At 38.6% G+C, this 20857-nt stretch overlaps 2 protein-coding genes across 4 annotated transcripts; both read right to left on the minus strand.

Annotated features, from left to right (window-relative positions):
- Positions 1 to 777: 777 nt before the first annotated feature.
- Positions 778 to 13260, minus strand: LOC141712330 (uncharacterized). 2 transcript variants are annotated; one of them, XM_074515227.1, is made up of 4 exons: positions 12966 to 13260; positions 12776 to 12881; positions 11458 to 11615; positions 778 to 1974 (listed from the first exon to the last, which is right to left on the minus strand). In XM_074515227.1, exons 1-4 carry the CDS (start codon positions 13152 to 13154, stop codon positions 925 to 927), a joined length of 1503 nt encoding a protein of 500 aa, XP_074371328.1. In that variant the 5' UTR covers positions 13155 to 13260; the 3' UTR covers positions 778 to 924. The 2 variants fall into 2 exon arrangements, with proteins under 2 accessions (XP_074371328.1, XP_074371327.1); XM_074515226.1 differs by having other exon boundaries at positions 11458 to 11666.
- Positions 13261 to 14842: 1582 nt separating this feature from the next.
- On the minus strand, positions 14843 to 20435 carry LOC141712331 (mitogen-activated protein kinase kinase kinase 3-like). Of its 2 annotated transcripts, none has more exons than XM_074515229.1 (11): positions 19862 to 20435; positions 18594 to 18962; positions 18308 to 18395; positions 18110 to 18172; positions 17765 to 17925; positions 17591 to 17666; positions 17229 to 17288; positions 16990 to 17097; positions 16648 to 16884; positions 16078 to 16181; positions 14843 to 15969 (listed from the first exon to the last, which is right to left on the minus strand). In XM_074515229.1, exons 1-11 carry the CDS (start codon positions 20227 to 20229, stop codon positions 15714 to 15716), a joined length of 1890 nt encoding a protein of 629 aa, XP_074371330.1. In that variant the 5' UTR covers positions 20230 to 20435; the 3' UTR covers positions 14843 to 15713. The 2 variants fall into 2 exon arrangements, with proteins under 2 accessions (XP_074371330.1, XP_074371331.1); XM_074515230.1 differs by having other exon boundaries at positions 18594 to 18959; positions 19862 to 20434.
- Between the last annotated feature and the right edge of the window lie 422 nt (positions 20436 to 20857).

The raw sequence follows: 20857 nt of genomic DNA on the forward strand, positions 1-20857 counted from the left end.
CAATATGATTCTCCCTCAAGTTTATTAGGACGACTTCAACTATATAAAGCAAATATTGCTTGTATCAGCATGCAGGATGTAGCCCTTTCGCAATTTATTCAACAAATGATAATGCAAAACCAACATTTGCTCCTGATTAACTAAAACAGTTACTCCATAAAAATAAAAAGAATTAGGTTTCAGCAATTCAAGACATCATGCAGCAGCACAGACTAGACAGCTACAATGGACACCTAGCCTGCTGAGAGGCTCATACTGTGTATGAAATTTTGGAGGTTAACCCATCAGAATGAAGCATATCTATTATTTTAGTTTCGGAAATTTTGAGTTGCTTCCATCAATATTTAACTTGCAAGTACATGCATAAATGAGAGAAAAAATGGTGTACATGTTTTACATAAAAAAAATAGATATACATAATCTGCAACAATAATCAAAAGAAAATTATCTTCATTTGGAAGTTTATTCACCAGGTTCTGTGACCCTTCTGTCATATAGCCAGAAGGAAGTCGTATCTGGTTCAAGGCTCCGCATCACCAAGATCTGGGGAGATATATTGAGAAGGAATAGCAGATGCTCACAAGGTGCAGCAATATTCACATTGCGCAAGGATCTTTATCAACAACAGGTTTTGGGAAACTTGTCATAATAAACAAGCATGACAAAGGCTGTGTATCTAGCACAGGGCTCCCCTGGAAGATGTCTATTCTCCAACCCTCCATAGATCACTAGAACGTAAACTTTCTCTTAGCACTCTTTCTGGATTTCATTAACTCTACCAGGGAAGGAAGGGGCCGAGGCACAGGCAAATGCATATTCCTGTACATATTTCTCAGATGTGCACAGAACATCTTTGAGGACCCGTTGGGTGAAAAAGATGCTTTGCCTGTCAGAGTCACTTTCACCTCTGGTGAATTGTCTGTTTTAATATTTACCATATTCTTGTTTTACTGGTGACTTGATGTGACTCCCCTCAAAAGTATACTTTCTTTCTGGTGAACCATTTTGTCCATCATGAACTGCACATGATGGGTTTCCATGTATAGCATCCCTTTTCATTTCTTCATGAGATTTGGGAGAGTATTGGAGTCCATCACTTGCGCTACCAACAATTGCCTCTTGCTCAGCTATTCTGATGCAATGGTCATTGTCTACAGAATCTCTTTCCTTCTGTTCATGGAAAATTTCAGAGGCTGGAAGACCGAACCTGGCTCTTCCAAACAAGGTGACAGGAGGTCTTTTGCTAGGAGGAGACAAATGCACGTGTTTTTTCTGGTCAGCTGATACGACAATCAACGGAGGCTCAAGTTCAGCATCTGATTCAAGGATGGATAAACAACTTGCACTAATCACTGATACACGCTCAGCAGTTTGAGGAACCTCAAAACCCAAGTCTAATAGCTTCCATAGAGGGTCATCAGAAGCTGCTTCACTAATATAGCAGTGCTTTTTAACATACGTCAACTCCAAAGCTCGACAACTAGGGGTGGTTGACACCACCCATTTAGGCCTAAGAAGCTGGAGGGCCCACTCTAGTTCTTCCCTGGATGAGTGCATTGAATAACAAACGTGCCAAATACCAGACTGATCTTTTACTGCTTCGTTGAGCCTAACTTTTTTTGTTATTTCAATCTTTGAAGGAACTTCCTCACATGCATACCATTGTGCTGAAGGACGTATTATAAGTGGCTCCGGTTGCGAATTATTCCTAGCCTCGACAAGCTTTGCTTCAGCTCGTTCTGACAGGTTTGGAAATCCATCTAACAATTGGAAACGAGAAGAAGAATCTTCGGTCAATATTTGCGGAACTGTAAGCTTCAGAAATTGATAAGATTCTGGATTTCCTTCTTTGTTGACAAAAATCTTTGTGCCAAATGTTTGGGATACATTCACAAGTATCTCTTCCTGGCCCAGCATATTACAAGTCAAATACACAACCGGGGCACCAGGGTGCTTCCAAACACAATTAATGAGCTGCTCATAAAAACGCAACAGTCAAACAAAATTTCCTACACTTCTAATCAAAGATAGTGCATATAAATAACTTTGACCAAGGGAACATAACAGTTTAAAATGAGTAAACAAACAAAGTTTCCTAGTAGAATGACTATTGAGGATACAAATGCAACTCTACAAGAGAGTGGACGATAATGTAGGATAAAAAGCTAAACCAGGCAAGTCCTGAACTTTAAAGAATATAGTAACTGTACACACCAAACAATGATGATTGTAAAAAAGATAAGCATAATAACGTACTTGGACAAGATACGAGGTAACAAACAACTCTATGTAACATGTAAAAGTTTGAGGCCAGAATGTTGTAATGAGTTTATTTCTATGGAGCAGCTGCCCCATTTATCAGAGACATGTTTCTTAAAAGGAGTATACCAGGTACGTGCTAATATTAATTAGGGGTGCACACGGGTTGACAAAACCGATCAAACCGACCTAACCCAACCCTATTTTCGGTCGATTAAACCGAACCGTTATAACCCGATATTAGGTTGGGTTAAAAATATGTCAACCCGATTTTAATGGGTTGGGTATGGGTTTAAAGTTATTTTTAACCAACCCAACCCAACCCAACCTGAATTTTTAATTTATTCGTATAAATATATACTATGTATATCTCTATTCTATACTCCTTATATTAATATGTTGTTTAATTTCAAACTAAATTTGTTGCATATCAATTATAGTCAATTATATAATTTGTTTTTCATACACCATTAGAGATCTTTAGTACTTTTTTTGTGTATAAAACATATTTTAATACAAATAAACCCAAGAGTTTATCGTAGAGTAATGCTATGTATCTCGAAAGATATCTAAAAAAAAATGTTCTCAAATGACACATAACATGGTCTTGTTTGTAGATTCGTATGTCTCCACAAGTAGTCTCATATCATAAATATATTTTTTATCAACTATATATTTTGAATAATTTTTAATAAGCCGTTCAACCCGAACCAAACCGATGAGTAAAGGGTAGGGTTGGGTTGCATTTTTTTTTTTATGGGTCGGGTTATAAATTTTCAAATCGATATAATTGGGTCGGGTTGCTAAAATGGCTCTAACCCGACCAACCCGACCCATGTGCACCCCTAATATTAATGTAGAATTCTGACATCCCAAAAAGTTCTCAAGAGCAATTGGTAACTCCATTATATACACACATATACACTACCTTATATCTCACGCGATGCATAAGTTACTTTTGATATTGATATTTGTTTTTAATTTTTATTTATATTTACTTTTGTTTTAGACATCCTAGCTTATAACCCGTGATGCACGCATCTATTTTCAATTTATATAACTTTTTGAAAAAATTAATTCGAATTGAATTGTTAAATTTGTTCATTTAAAATTTTTAAATGATAAAAGTTCATGGTAAATATAGTAATACACTTATATTTTCATGAATATTTTAATAAGAAGAATTTGACAAAAAGGCAATGTTACCGATTGAACGGTTTAATTTTATTGATATATGCATTTTTATAAAATATAATTATGTTTTAATTAAAAGTTAAGTTTTTGATCGGATCAATAGTATACAAATTAACTTGTTTTATCCTTAATCAATAATTTACATTATTGTGTTTTAATCTGAGACTCGTTACAAAGAATAAATCCAACTAATTATTTTTAATTTGATATTATTTCTTTTAACCCCGAATCAATATGATAATTTGTTTAGCGCGGATAAATAGTATAGATGATAATGTTTTAGTTGATCGAATATATTTTAATTTTAATTTTATTTTAGTTTGGATCAACTATATAAATAATTTTTAGTCTGTATGAATAATATATATTATTTTGTTTTAGCCCGGATAAATAATATATATGATTTTGTTTTAGGTGGTTGAATTATATTTTGATTTTAATTTTGTTTTAATTTGGACTAACATTATAATATTTTTTAGCATATATGCATAATACTTATTATTTTATTTTAGCTCAGTTCAACATTACAATTCTTTTACTCAAATCAATGGTATTTAGTATTTTTTTTAACCTGAGTCACATTATATCAACCAAATTCAACTAATTATATTTAGTTTATTTAAAATTTTATTTTAATATTTCGCCTTCATAATATAGTATAGATAGTATAGATGTTTACATTAGAATAGTTATGTGAGTTTTAATTTGAATAGGTTTAACCCATCAAAATAGGTCTTTAACATAAGTTAACCTAGAAATATACTAAATTAGAATACTCCAATGGGTTTCATTTAGAATACTTTATTAAATAATTAGGTGCGTTAAATAGGTCAGTAAATTGGGCCAATTACCGACCGACCTACCAAACTTTCAATTTTTCGGTTTAATTAGCATATATATATAAGGCACCTTCCCCATCCACCTTTGGATTGGATGGAAATTACCTGTCGCGGTCAAACATTGTGGGAGCAACCACATGCCGCACTGAAACATTGTTCGAGCCACAATAAAATAAAATATTGCGGTAGGTGGTTGTCATCCACCGTTCGCTAGGAATGTAATGAACCAAAATGAAGGAAGGCCTTTGCTGTTTTATACTCGAACCAGAAAGAAAAGTAAGGACGAAAGGGTAACTTCAGCTGGAAATGGAATAACGGGTCAACAGTTAAGTCAAGGGGCAAAAGGGAGAATACAGTAAAGGAGCAGGGGCAAAAGGGACGTTATGCAGTTGGACAAAAAGGGGGAAGGGCGTAGGGTTTCATCTTATCGATTGGCATTTGTGTTGTTTACTAGTTGGAGAGAATTGGGCCTCTCGAAAGTCCAACAATCTATCTCTCAATTGTAAACCTCGTTAATTATCATTGTTAGTTGAGATTGTTTTTCAGTATTATCATGTTGAATTAAGTAAAAACATTGCAAAGTGGTATCAGAGCACTTCGTATCCGATGGGGCCACCAACGACGGCGCAACGGTTGGATATGGTGGAGGAGAAGCTATTGTTAGTTGAGGAATCGTTGAAGGAGATGGTCACTAAGACTGTAGAGAAAGCTATGGAAGCTATGAGGCACTCATTGACAGAGGTATTGATGGAGGGACAAGAAGCAGCCAATCAAAAGATGGGGGCGGAGTTTGAAGCGATGTCTGGCCGCCTCGAGGGTAGAATCAACCGCAGCCGAGAGTACCACGAGTCACTCATCAATACTATGCGTAACGAGCAGATCAAATTCCAATCTGAGGTACGCTCTACACTCACGAACCTACAGTCCTTTCAAGCCCCTGTCCCAGACAAAATCGATGCAAGTGTGAATAAACATGGGTCATCAGTGGAAACATTGGGGCTAACTCCGTTAGGGAAGTTGGAGATGAATGGAGGGTTTGGGGTTCGTGGCACACAAGGAGGGAGTGTAGCCGGTGGTGGATCTGGTGGAGGTCCGGGGGGAAATTACGGTGGATACGGTGGGATGGGCAGTATGGGTGGAGGCAATGGGAACTGGAGATATAGAAAATTGGATATGCCCATTTTCGATGGTGTGGATCCTGATGGCTGGATATTGAGAGTGGAGCGGTATTTTTCTTTTTACCAGTTGTCGGAGGAAGAGATGTTAGAGGCGGTGATAGTAGCTTTGGATGGGGATGCTTTACGGTGGTATCAATGGGAAAATAAACGACACCCAATACGACGATGGGCAGACTTGAAGGTGTTTATACTACGACAGTTTAGGCCTAGTAACGGAGGATCGTTATATGAACAATGGCTAGCTACGGCTCAAACAACCACAGTTAACGAGTATAAACGCAAGTTTATTGAGACTGCAGCTCCACTCGAGCAAGTGTCGGAAGAGATGCTGTTAGGGCATTTTGTTAATGGACTCAAAGAGGAGGTGAAGGCAGAAGTGAGATTGCTACATCCCATGTGCCCTAGAATAAGCCATGGAGCAAGCAGTAAGGGTAGAGGAGAAATTAAAGGTGATTGGATATCGAAGGATGGGGCTAAGTCACATCAAGACAGGGGCATTGCGTTGTACAACAGTGGGTCGTCTACAGTAACCCCATATTCAGGAATACAACCCTCTAGTCCCACACTGACCAGGGCTTGGAGTGCAAGATCGTCTACGACTCAGGCATCAGTCCAATCTCCCAAGACGATGACCACTACTGGAGAGGTTAAAAGGTTGACGAAAAGGGAACTCCAGGAAAAAAGAGCCAAGGGGCTGTGTTACAGATGTGATGCGAAATGGATGGTGGGACATAGATGTGCTAAACGAGAGCTGAGTGTGATGCTGATTGAGGAGGAAGAAGGAGAGGTCGAAGGTGAAGGTCTGGACAGCCCACAATCACCGCCCGGAGAGTTGTTAACAGAGGACTCGTTAAATTCAGTAATAGGGCTTTCCAACCCGAAGACAATGAAGTTAAAAGGGCTGCTCGGGGATCACGAAGTTGTGGTAATGATCGACCCGGGAGCCACACACAACTTCATATCATTAGCCACGGTGGAGAGGGCAGGAGTTAAGGTCACGAATTCAGGTACTTTCGGTGTATCATTGGGGAATGGTGAACCTATCAAAGGGGACGGAGTATGTAAAGACGTATTGTTACAACTAGATGGAGGAGTAGAGGTAAGGAAGGATTTTTTGCCACTAAAACTGGGCGGCACGGATGTCATCTTAGGCATCCAATGGTTGGAAAAGCTGGGGATGGTACTCACTAACTGGAAAACACAGGTTATGAAGTTCGAGATGGAGGGTGAGCCTGTTACACTGGTGGGAGATCCAACACTGGTCCGATCTCAAATTTCATTGAAGGCACTGTTGAGAGGAATAAGAAAACATGGTGGTGGCTACTGGGTGGAATGCAGCCGCATGGAGGCCACGGTACAGGACAGTGGTAACTACACTGGAAAAGATCCAGAATTTTTAACAGAGGTGTTGGCCAAGCATAATAGGGTATTTGAGGACCCAGTAGGACTCCCTCCCAGCCGGAACCGAGAGCATGCCATCGTGTTGAAAGATGGAAGTAATCTCATCAGTGTTCGTCCGTATCGATATCCCCAATCACAAAAAGATGAAATTGAAAAGCTAATCCGAGAGATGCTTGAGGCGGGAATTATCAAACCTTCAACTAGTCCATTCTCTAGCCCTGTGTTACTAGTAAAAAAAAAGGATGGTTCATGGAGATTTTGCATCGATTACCGGGCTCTAAATAAAGAAACTGTGCCGGACAAATTCCCCATTCCCGTAATCGACGAATTATTGGATGAATTACACGGGGCGGTGGTATTCTCAAAGCTGGATTTACGAGCCGGGTATCACCAGATTTTGGTTAAGCCCGAAGATACGCACAAGACGGCCTTTCGCACCCATGACGGCAATTATGAATTCTTAGTCCTACCCTTTGGATTAATGAATGGTCCAGCAACGTTCCAATCATTGATGAACGATATTTTCCGCCCTTACCTACGCAGATTCGTCTTGGTTTTTTTCGACGATATCCTTGTGTATAGCAGCAGTTTGGAGGAACACCAACAACACTTAAATACAGTTCTGGAGGTATTAGGCTGTCAATCTTTGTTTGTGAATCGGAAGAAATGTGAGTTCGGAAAGACTACTATTGGATATTTGGGACATGTAATATCTGCACAAGGGGTGGAGATGGATCGAGAAAAGGTCCAAGCAATGTTGGAATGGCCACCACCACAGAATTTACGCGAGTTGAGGGGCTTTCTTGGGTTGACGGGCTACTATCGTAAGTTTGTGGCAAACTATGCCCAGATTGCGCAGCCACTGACCGAACAGTTAAAAAAGGATAACTTCGGGTGGACTGCAACTGCTTTGGAAGCGTTTGACAGGTTAAAAGCAGCTATGATCAGCTCACCCGTGCTAAGAATGCCAGATTTTCAGCAAACGTTTGTGCTTGAAACAGACGCATCCGGTTATGGAGTTGGCGCGGTACTAATGCAGATGGGCAGACCCATAGCATATTTCAGCAAACTGTTGGGAGTAAAGGCAAGACAGAAGTCTGTGTATGAAAAGGAACTGATCGCGATTTGTCTCGCCGTGCAAAAGTGGAAACCATATTTGTTGGGTAGACACTTCATAGTGCGATCCGACCAACAAAGCTTGCGATTCTTGATGCAACAAAGAGAAGTAAACCCAGATTATCAAAAGTGGGTCACCAAATTGCTGGGTTATGATTTCGAAATCCAATTTAAGGCAAGGGCTTCACTGTCTCGAAAGCAAGTGGGAGAGGTGATTCTGAATACACTAGTGACTACACCAGTGGTGTCATGGGAGCTGTTAGAGAAAGAAATGGAGGGTGATAAGGAATTACAGTGTATCAGATCAGAAGTAGAAACAGGGTTCAGGCAGCATAAACGTTTCTCTGTGGTGGACAAACGCCTACTGTATAAAGGGAGGTGCGTCCTGCCCCGAAAATCCCAACTGATCCCTAAACTGTTGTATGAGTACCATGATGCAGCTATGGGGGACCATTCCGGGGAAGTCAAGACGTACTTAAGAATGGCTACAAACTGGTTCTGGATGGGGATGAGGCAAGACATCAAGTTGTATGTGCAGAAATGTCAAGTGTGCCAACAACAAAAGGTATCCCAACAACTTCCAGCAGGGCTACTGCAGCCTCTTCCAATTCCGACGCTGGTGTGGGAGGATGTGTCCCTTGATTTCGTAGAAGGATTACCACTGTCTCACGGGTATAATACCATCTTGGTGGTAGTGGATCGGTTTTCAAAGTACGCTCATTTCATTGGGTTAAGGCATCCGTTTGATGCATTTACGGTGGCAGCAGTATTTATGAAGGAAGTAGTACGTGTGCATGGTTTTCCCTCGTCAATTGTATCGGATCGGGACCGAATTTTTTTAAGCACATTTTGGAATGAATTATTTAAACTTCACGGGACAGTTTTGAAGAAGAGCACTGCCTACCACCCGCAAACGGACGGGCAGACGGAGATTGTGAATAAGAGTCTTGAGACATACTTGCGATGTTTCATTGGTGATAAACCCAAGTCATAGGCTAAGTGGCTGCCCTAGGCCGAATTTTCCTATAATTCGTCACCACATTGTTCTACAAAGGTTAGTCCTTTTAAGGTAATTTATGGGCGTGACCCTCCCCATATTGTGAGGTTGGTGAAGGGGTGTACCCCTGTGGATAGTTTGGATGATTTTCTGCAAGAACGTGATGCTGTGCTAGATGAATTGCATTTTCAGTTATTGAAGTCCCAGCACATTATGAAAGTAGCCGCTGACAATCGTAGAAGAGATGTCGAGTTTCTAGCAGATGACTTGGTGTATTTGAAATTACAACCTTACCGGCAACAGTCACTGGCTAGAAGACCATTCGAGAAGCTGGCAGCCCGTTTTTACGGACCCTTTCGCATATTGCAGCGTGTAGGACGAGTGGCCTACAAGTTGGACCTTCCCGGCCATAGTAAACTGCATCCAGTGTTTCACGTGTCACAATTAAAAAGAGCAGTGGGGACGACTCCAGTGTCACCTACTCTCCCAGCTCAGTTAACAGCAGATTTTGAACTGATCGTGGAGCCCGAACAAGTCCTGGAAGTCCGTCAAGTGCAAACAGGGGATGGGCCAAAACTGGAGGCTTTAATTAAGTGGAAGGACCTGCCGAATCATGAGTCTACTTGGGAAGATGTCATCACGGCAGCCCTGCAATTTCCTAGGTTCCACCTTGAGGACAAGGTGGATGTTTGGGTGAGGGGTAATGTAATGAACCAAAATGAAGGAAGGCTTTTGCTGTTTTATACTCGAACCAGAAAGAAAAGTAGGAAGTCAAGACGTACTTAAGAATGGCTACAAACTGGTTCTGGATGGGGATGAGGCAAGACATCAAGTTGTATGTGCAGAAATGTCAAGTGTGCCAACAACAAAAGGTATCCCAACAACTTCCAGCAGGGCTACTGCAGCCTCTTCCAATTCCGACGCTGGTGTGGGAGGATGTGTCCCTTGATTTCGTAGAAGGATTACCACTGTCTCACGGGTATAATACCATCTTGGTGGTAGTGGATCGGTTTTCAAAGTACGCTCATTTCATTGGGTTAAGGCATCCGTTTGATGCATTTACGGTGGCAGCAGTATTTATGAAGGAAGTAGTACGTGTGCATGGTTTTCCCTCGTCAATTGTATCGGATCGGGACCGAATTTTTTTAAGCACATTTTGGAATGAATTATTTAAACTTCACGGGACAGTTTTGAAGAAGAGCACTGCCTACCACCCGCAAACGGACGGGCAGACGGAGATTGTGAATAAGAGTCTTGAGACATACTTGCGATGTTTCATTGGTGATAAACCCAAGTCATAGGCTAAGTGGCTGCCCTAGGCCGAATTTTCCTATAATTCGTCACCACATTGTTCTACAAAGGTTAGTCCTTTTAAGGTAATTTATGGGCGTGACCCTCCCCATATTGTGAGGTTGGTGAAGGGGTGTACCCCTGTGGATAGTTTGGATGATTTTCTGCAAGAACGTGATGCTGTGCTAGATGAATTGCATTTTCAGTTATTGAAGTCCCAGCACATTATGAAAGTAGCCGCTGACAATCGTAGAAGAGATGTCGAGTTTCTAGCAGATGACTTGGTGTATTTGAAATTACAACCTTACCGGCAACAGTCACTGGCTAGAAGACCATTCGAGAAGCTGGCAGCCCGTTTTTACGGACCCTTTCGCATATTGCAGCGTGTAGGACGAGTGGCCTACAAGTTGGACATTCCCAGCCATAGTAAACTGCATCCAGTGTTTCACGTGTCACAATTAAAAAGAGCAGTGGGGACGACTCCAGTGTCACCTACTCTCCCAGCTCAGTTAACAGCAGATTTTGAACTGATCGTGGAGCCCGAACAAGTCCTGGAAGTCCGTCAAGTGCAAACAGGGGATGGGCCAAAACTGGAGGCTTTAATTAAGTGGAAGGACCTGCCGAATCATGAGTCTACTTGGGAAGATGTCATCACGGCAGCCCTGCAATTTCCTAGGTTCCAATTTGAGGACAAGGTGGATGTTTGGGTGAGGGGTAATGTAATGAACCAAAATGAAGGAAGGCTTTTGCTGTTTTATACTCGAACCAGAAAGAAAAGTAAGGACAAAAGGGTAACTTCAGCTGGAAATGGAATAACGGGTCAACAGTTAAGTCAAGGGGCAAAAGGGAGAATACAGTAAAGGAGCAGGGGCAAAAGGGACGTTATGCAGTTGGACAAAAAGGGGGAAGGGCGTAGGGTTTCATCTTATCGATTGGCATTTGTGTTGTTTACTAGTTGGAGAGAATTGGACCTCTCGAAAGTCCAACAATCTATCTCTCAATTGTAAACCTCGTTAATTATCATTGTTAGTTGAGATTGTTTTTCAGTATTATCTTGTTGAATTAAGTAAAAACATTGCAGGACCAATTTCCATTTATATATGTATATCACAATAAGTTCAACCTGAATAGAAGCTACAAATGAGCCAAGAACATAAGCTTGATGAGCTAAAGCACCGCTTACCTGCCTGATTGCAGAGTGTTTGCTGGGCATCTTTGAAAATCTCCCAAATGTACAGTCTAAGAAGATATAATCAATCGAACATTCAGGTTCTTTAATTTTCGTGCCCAAATACTTCTCAGGTAAACTCTGCAAACACTCTTGGTCAAGTCTGCAATCTCCTGTGTGCAATATGGTACCAAAAGTTCCTTCAAACAAAAGCATAATGGCTCCTGATGTTCATAAATAGCGTCTTAGATAATAATTTAACTGTCTGACATAATCATTTAATTAGGTATAAAGAGATTTGAGGCCAGTGAAACAACAAGATTAAAAAGAGGATAATAATATGGTAATTCAACTTTTGGGTAAACATTCAACTTCAGTGTCCATATAATTGGTGTTTTGAATTGGGGATACCGGAGATTGATCTCAACATCATGTTAAATTACCAAGTCTACTAAAACCTTAAGCCTTCGGGTAAAATTTTAAATAGATCTTGTACGTTAAGACCCTCACTCAAAATCCCATTTTGAAGAGTGGATCACTGCGAGTTCATTTTAGGGAAATATTCAACCTTAGTGTCCAGTTATTTAAAAGAATTGTGGGAGTCCTAGGTTTTGAACTTGGGACCTTTTATAATATCTATATATTCTGATCCCATGTTAAGCTCACATATTAAGGTTTTCGGAGAGTCGGTAACTATATATAATGTCACAACTTGGTATAATAGAGGTGTTGTGTGCAAAGATCAAGCATTGTTACCTCCAACATTCTCACAATTTAATATGAACACCTTAAGCTTTGGTCCTCAGAGAGCTTGTTAAAGCGGTCCACTATTTAATGCTCATAGTTTTTCGAGTAAGGAGGGTAGAAACATTAAGTGTTGAAGTATGTTATCAAGTCCATCAATACTTCAACTCCAATATTATGAATCCATATATTATTCTTCAAAACCTCTACATAACAAATACTTTCATTATTATTTGGTTAAACCTGGAAGCACCGACAACTTGTATACGAAATTAGAGGAGGAAGAGAAGAACGTAGTGAGAAGAGTAAAGAAAACAAGACCCTCTAAACTGTGAAGGACATAGTAGCAAGCAGGAACAAGCAATTATCTCAAATTGGTTAGATTGAGCTCTAGTATAAAATTAAAAACATAAACTATGCACCGTAGAATAAAAAATTACATTCAATTAACCTCTTCTATCTATGAAAATCTTATCCGTCAAAGTACACTCGAAACTAAAATCAGATTCACAAACTAAAATCACCCGAAATATACATAAATGCAATTAACAATACGAAATAACATGAAGCAATACGCAAAATGAAATACCGGGACAATGATTGGCATCGAAAGCGGAGACAGAAAAATCGCCATCAGGATCCCGAATAACAATCGAGTCTCCCACCTCGATATTCACAAACAACGATTCATCAAGCTGCAAAACAATCAATATATAAATCAACAATTCATTGCAAAAACGTAATTTGAATATGTATGCACACAAATAGGGGAAAATTACCTGGGGATAATAATGGAGAGTGAGAGTTCTGGTGAGAAGCGTAGAGTAAATTGGATAAGAATGATAAGTTGTGATCCCTTGCGTGTGATCTTTGTGTGCGTGTGTTAAGAAACGATGTCGTTTTTGCATCGAACAAGGTGTCCATGTGTCTACCGAGAACGGTACGCCTCTAGGCATTTCTATCGGCATCTCTCTCTCTCTATCTCGCTCTCGCTCTCTCTCTCTGTGTGAAATGTTTGGGAGAGAAAGAAGAGGGAAGTGTGGAGGAAGAGGGAAGTGTGGAGGGAGATATGAAATTTTTGGTTATATACTTATATATATGTGAGGGTGGGAAAATTGTGGAGTACGATTGGGATTTATACCGTGCGGGTGTTATTGTGGAGTTGCATCTACACCTGCTGACGTGACGGTTCATTATGCTAGTATTTTGGAGTATTTGATTGTGTAATTCATATTTGAGTAAATAGACATAGGCCCAGCCCAGTTCTTTTATTATGCAGGCTAGCCCGATTGGAAAGGTTTGGGCTTGGGCTTGTGAGACTTCGTAAAATAAAAACTCTACAAAATTGAATTTATTCTTAGAAACATATTAAAATAAATTAACAATCATATTATTACATTACATAGAGGCGATATATACTGTTTTATGGTCACCCCGAGAAGGTGCTGAAATGAGTATACAAATTTTTGCAATCGATTATTAATTGGGAAAAGTCGAATTAATCTGTTATCACCTGTGTTCAAAAAATCCCCGATTAATACTTAAAAAATATTTGTTCAATCTATTTTTTGAAATGCGATTAATATTTATAAATTATTTTTTGAATTATATATTTCATTATAAATAAGCTAAATATATTAAATATTATTAAAATATTTAAATATATCCGATTTTTGTTCCGATTAATTCCTCCGATTAAACCCCGATTTGCCGATTAATCCCTAATGAGTATCTAAATCAACTAGTACCGATCACCGATTTTTACAACCATAATTATCACATACTAACTATTTTTTAAAATTCAAGTACTTTTTAGTGGTTGATAACACATAAGAATCATGAAAATTGGAGATGAAGCTTCAGAATTCAGATCTTCCTTGTGTTACCAGAACTAACTCACATGCTCTATTTCTGCCAACCTTCTTAGCCGCAGAAGTCAATTTTTTGGCAGATAGCTTTAATCTATTCTATGAAATTGCTTTACTTGTAACTACCAAAAAAGTATTTTATGAGTGCGAAAGCTATATTAATGTTATAAGATTTCACAGGAATATATTAAAAGAAAACACTGTTACTAAAGAAATGTTGTTAGATATTGTTGATTGAATTTGATATAGATACACTATTCATCAATTTAAAAAGAAAACGACAAAGTTTGAAAGTAGTTTATTACAATAGAATTTTCTATTTTTTTTTATTTTCAATTATGAATTGTGTCATTTTCAGGATGACAAGGGCCTTGTTATTAATTTTATATCTAACAAAAGTGACAAACAGAAGGTGTGGTACAAGTTAAACTAACAACTTGCCATCAACCAAAAGTTGAAGCCTATTGTCTAAAAATATCATCAATATATTTCATTTAAAAAAAATATCCATGTAAAGGATGACAAACACACTACATGAAATGTAGTGACCTCATCCATGAGCTCATTTAAAGAAACTAACCTGATTTACATCTTAGCTAAATTTAAAGATTTTAATTAAAAAAAAAGAAGAAGAAATCATTTCAGACCTTAAATCCAGTTAAAAGTTAGTTTTCAATTTAAAAAATAAAATCAGGTCCTAAACAAGCTAGCCATACCGGAAAGACTATGGGAGTTCTTTTGCAGTTGTGGACAAATTTAAAATCATAATTCTGCCACAAGATACTAAATCAAAAAAGTTCAGTTATAATGAGATGGCTTGAAATTTTACAAAATAATATCGAAATTTTGCTTGTTACAAGAAAGGTAAATTACAGTCGTACAGGATTTTGTTGACAGTATTACATGGAGCTGCTGTTTGTTTTGTACAAGCTGCTAGAATCTAGAAGGCTGTCTGATTGAATGCCAACAAGATCCAACACTATCCGCTCTTTAAAGCGTGATACGAGTTTTCCCAAGCTGAAGTTGCTCGTTCCTACACACTATTCTATACCAGCCCACCATATGTTCGTTTTAACGTACACTGCATTATTTTCGAGATGTCCGCGTCTCTCACCCCTTCAAGACATCGTGCCACTCGCGAAGGTTTACCTCTTCTGGGCTTGACTACGATACGCCACTCTCGAAGGTTTGTGTATATCTCATCCTCCCCAACGGATAAGTTCCAAGAATTAGAGTGGTATATATTGAGCGTCAGATTTGCTGCCTATGCATAGAAAACATTTATAAGAAACAGAGTCTGACTATACAAGATTTGTGATTTACAACTTGTTTGCCCAACTAGCTTACGCTTCAATATCCCTATATAACAATACAAATTTTTGATACAAATCTGTAAATCACGATAACCACCTAGCATTTACATTCTCTCTATAAAGGGAAAAATACAACATTCAGAATAGATCTCTCATCCATTCATTCCTTGGTCTTTAGTCTGTATCACAAGTGCAGCCTTTACCATGCAAACTCTAATAGGCATTGGACTCAACTCGAGGCTCACAGGCAGAGCCAATGGAATAGAAAATACTTGCAAAACCTGAGTAAGGATACCGCTTGAACAGTCAGAAGGTAATGGAGGTAGGACAATGTTTTATCCTTCACTCAAATAATTCCTCTTCTTGGTGACCTAATAGGTGGTGTCTGGGATTTATATTGGGGGATTTCAAACCATGGATCGAGTAAGTTTTTTGTGTTGGATTTTAAGGGAAATTCGTTGGAACCATAACTACTCTGCCCTCCCAGCACAAATGATGGGTGCGGAGGAGACATAAAGCAACTCTGGTATGCAGGTCCATAATGCCGTAGAGGGCTTGAAGTAGGAGACACCGGCAAGGATATGATATTTCTTGCATTATTTCTGTGAGGAAAAAAAAGAGAAACTGTTACTTGATATGATGCATTAAGTACCTAGCATGAGACGGTAACATCTCTTAGAAAACAGTTGGTATCAGATTATGTGGCCAACCTCGGGATAATCAAATCTCTCGATGCTGTTAATCTTGATTTTGTTGCACGATCACCATCAAAAGAACTGATATTTGTTCTGGTAGATCGCATCTCTTGTGCAGTCTGGTACAAAATAATGAAAATTAGCACCATATCGACTAAAACAAAAAGTACTGAGAACATTTAAGTTGTCGAATATCTAATAATCCGAGTGGCCAAAGGTTCAGCTCATTGAATATCCATTATCAAACATTTTCTAATTTGAACAATTTAATTAGACACCATATCATCAAAGGCTTCTACTAATTGCAAATCTATGGCAAGTGAATAGCGCGTGGAGAGAATTCATTATGGATTTACATTTGCATGGAAAATCCAAGTAGAAACTAACACCCTTAGCGAGTACATACACAAAGTGCACAAAGGAAAAAGCCACCTAGACGGCATTATGTTATTCGAAATGCATCAAGCTCATAGCCGATGGCCATTTATTGATCTCCTTTTAACATTAGACACCAATTGCTGAAAAGGCAAGTTAGGACTAAATGTAACAGCGTTAAATAATTGAACAAGGCTCTAAGAGATATACCGGTGTGCGGCTCCCATCGAAAGTGTGGGGGAATGCTTCCTTCGTTATATTTACATTGGCAACTCTAGTGGTAGCTTGGTCTCGGACGAAAGGATGATCTAATAGTTGCGAGGCAGTAGGTCGTGCAGATGGGTCGCGTTGCAAGCACAGCCGTATAAAACCTTTGGCATCATTAGATAAATGATCAGGAATTTCAGGAATCTCTTTGCTGTTTCCAATCTTAAAAATAGCCGCCACCTGCAATATACAGCGTAAGTGAAAAAATATAAGTCCTAAAGCCACGATGTCTATCTAAAAATAGGTTTCTAATCAGATATACCCACAAAAGGACAAATATCTCACCCCCTCGTACTGACCCCAGGGTGGTTTTGATGTGGCCATTTCAAGTATTGTACATCCTAAGCTCCATACGTCAACGGCAAGGTTATACCCATTTGAGTTCATTACAACCTGATATAATATTTAACATGAGTATTCAGTCTGAATAATTTATTGGGAAAATAAGAGGCCAAATGAAAAGTTAATAACAAATGAAAGCAACTTATTTAAATGATTTAAGAAAAGGAGACAGAGTTAGATACCTCAGGTGCCATCCAGTAAGGACTTCCTTTGAAAGAGAGCATTGAAGAACAATTTGTAATCTGGTTGCAAAGGGGTAAATGAGATCAGATCAAAATCATATCTTTTGTAGTGACCATATGGCTTTTAGAAAAATATCGTTTCAGAAAGAGGGAACAATTAAGTGAAGAACCAAAAACTAGTTAGGTAAGGATCTGAATTGGCTTTTACCCTTTCTTCACACTCTAAGGTTTTTGTTATTATTTGCATTTAATAAATGTGCAAATATTTTTCAGTATCTACTCAACTTATGGAATTCTTTTTCATTTGCAGTTAAGTGTGACAGAAGGGAATCTTTTGGTCACATGGAATTATATAAACATACATGTTTTGCCATGCCGAAGTCTGCAAGCTTGATCTCTCCATTCGGATCTACCAATATGTTTGCACCTTTAATATCCCTGTAGAACAATTCCACTTTCTAGGTAAGCTTGCATTTAAAAAATATACATGTCGCACTTGCTAACATGCCACTATACCACCGGGACAGCCAAGTTACCTGTGCACTGTATTTCTTCCATGCAAGTAGGCAAGCCCTGAGAGGATCTGCCTAGTGTAATTTTGAATAACTGGCTCCCCAAATGCACCATACTCTTGAAGTAACTTATGTATGGAACCGCCAGAAACATATTCCAAGTAAACAGACAGGGTTTCTTCACCCTGGAAAGAGTAGCCATAATTCTTATTAGCGAGAAGAGTTATGAGGGGTTGCGAGGTTATTTATATGGACAATATGGATGCACATCAGGCTGAGAGTTACTTTATACATTAACTAATTATGCATAGCAAACTTTGAGGTTGAAAACTTAATGGAAAAGTAGCTTTGAACAGAAAATCGCTATACCAGTTCACTTCCATAGTATTGAACAATGTTTCTTTGTGACAGCTGACTAAGCAAAGTGATTTCCTGTTCATAAGAAGAATACTTGTTAGAAACATAAACACCCATGCGACAACTAGCCAACTAGGAGATATATTAAAATTCTGTCCTAAAGTATAATGGAAAGAAAATTTGTAAGTAGCAAGATGGTGGAAGCAATACCTGGTTCAATTGCTTCAGACATTCTTTTGATGTCTGGTCATCTGCAACAACTCTTACTTCTTTTATTGCACACATTTGCCCACTCTCACTGTCAAAATCACCGCCCCACAACCATAAATGCATATCACAGAAGGAATTCAAGTTCCTAACACACTGACTAAACTTTACACGCTGAACTTAACACACAAATGCTACATACCCAACTAAAGATTTCTTTCACTCTAATCAACTCATATTCTTGTTCATACTATAAACACAGTTTTTATGAAGTATGAATCCCAAATACCTGTTAAATCCAAGGTACACATGACCAAAAGTGCCTCTTCCAAGAAGCTTTCCTTTCTTCCACTTAGACAACTGACATTGTGAATGATCTATTGTGACAGAAGTTCTTGGTTTGGGCAAGGTAGGAGGGCTAGTGGGAGAACCGGGAGGAAGGGGCAGTGGATGCCACGCGATTTTTCCATCTTCCACCTTTCCAGCACAATCAAGATTTGTACCGGAGAATCGTGGATGACGAGGTGACGAAGTGGTGGTAGTCACTCTGGATCCTGGACCAGGGCTTCTTGGTTGTCTCGGGCTTCTTGGTTGTGTCGGGCTTCTTGGTTGTCTAGGGCTTCTTGGTTGCATGATCTTGGAATCATCATGTCCTCTGCTATATATATAATCAAAAATAAATTAAAATTATTATTCCAGGCAGGATAAAAAAGAGAACATAATACTGGAGTTCTGTTCTCCATAACAATAATGAGAATTCCCAAAATTTTCTTGTGCGCAATGTTGTTTGCTGTAAGCTGTCAGCTTTACATCCATCCTATAAAAAATATGTACTTCTTTGCAAGGCTAAAAAGGTACCGTTTCTCAATTATTTCAATATCTCTCTGAAAAGGAAACCCTTTTTTGATCAACATAAAAAATGGAATCCCCAACTGAGGGAGATGGGGATGGAAACAATTCTAATCAGGAGAGTAAAAGAGGATATCAAACATGTTTTTGCCATAAGCTCTTCGCACAAGGGCACACAATATATAGGTGTTCATTCAAATACAAACCAAATTAGCCTACAAAATATCAACTTGTGATCTGTACTGCCAAGACTAATGATCTGTAGTAGTACTACAACGGGCATTTCGTAGCTGGTCTGTAAAATTTGTAGTGGAACAAACACAAGATAATCTCCATGAAATGACTTTAACACACCAAAAAAACATAAAGATTGAAATCTTCCAGCTCTATATCATATACCATTTCATATTAAGTTCGTATCACATAAATCATTTCATCAAAACACATCCCATAAACAATTATAAACAGTCTGAAACCAAAATTGACATACTCACAAAAAACAGTACAATTGTGAATATATCCCAGAAGTAAAGGGCCGGGATTAAAAACAAAACACAAGATATTCCCTTTCACCAAAGTTCATGCTTTTATGAGTCAACTCTTAACCAAAAACAAGAAAACCAGATACTCAATTCATATACACACAAAAATTAATAAATTAATTGAAAAAAAACACAAAATCCAAAAAATGAAAGAACAAGGGCCAACCTGAAAATTCCAAACTGGGTTTGATCCTCAGAAGAGCCAGAAGAGCTAATACTAGAAACAGAACCCGACCCGGATCCGAAACCAGGCATTTGATCAACAATCCCAAGTGAAGACATGGGTCTTGGTAAAGGAAGAGCTTTATGATCCGAATCAAAACCCGAGAACCCGGATGACCCACTTCCTGTAACATTTTTTTTATTATCTCTTGGTGAAATTCTTGGGGACCCTTTGTTTAATACATCATCAAAGCTTCTGGGTCTTGTGTCTTTCACTATTCTGCTGCTTTTTTCAAATGATCTGCTTAAGCTATCTTCTTGCTTTTGAAGCTCTTTGCTTTTGCTTGATCTTTTTGGCCACCAAGCAGGCATTTTTATCCTTCTGTTTTTTTGTTGTGTGTTTGGTTCAGTTAAAACAACACAGTAAATATATATTATGGGTGTGGAGAGAGAGAGAGAGAGATGTAGCTGTGAGTGAATATATATTATGTGTGGGGAGAGAGAGAGGAGTGAAATAGATATGTAAGTATGTATGACAGAGGAAGAAGATGAGTAGTTTTGAGTTGAAGAAGATGAAGAAAATGAGTTGATCAAAGAAAACAAAAGATAAGTGGGGCCTGCATGGAAGTGGGGGTGGGAACGGCGAGGGTCCGACCCGGCCCATAAGTTGGATGTTATTATAGTACAGTTTCCCTGGGATGGGGGACAATTTTTTACTCCCTCCTTCCCGTTAATTTCTATACGTTTATTATTTACATGTATTTCGAGACTTCTATAAAATATAGTTCTGTAATGTTTTTTTCAAAAATTTCTTTTTTGAATAAAAGTTTAAACATGAAATTTTTATTCAGAAAAAAAAAAGATTTTAAAAAGTATTGTGAAATTATATTTTAAATGAGTATTGAAAAGCGTGCCGAAAAATAACGTATAAAATTCAATGAGACACAGGGAGTATTTCTTTTCTTTCAATAACAACTTTTAATTCCTGTAAAATAATGTT

This window comes from Apium graveolens, chromosome 3 (genome assembly GCF_009905375.1).
Source record: "Apium graveolens cultivar Ventura chromosome 3, ASM990537v1, whole genome shotgun sequence".
NCBI lineage: Eukaryota > Viridiplantae > Streptophyta > Magnoliopsida > Apiales > Apiaceae > Apium > Apium graveolens.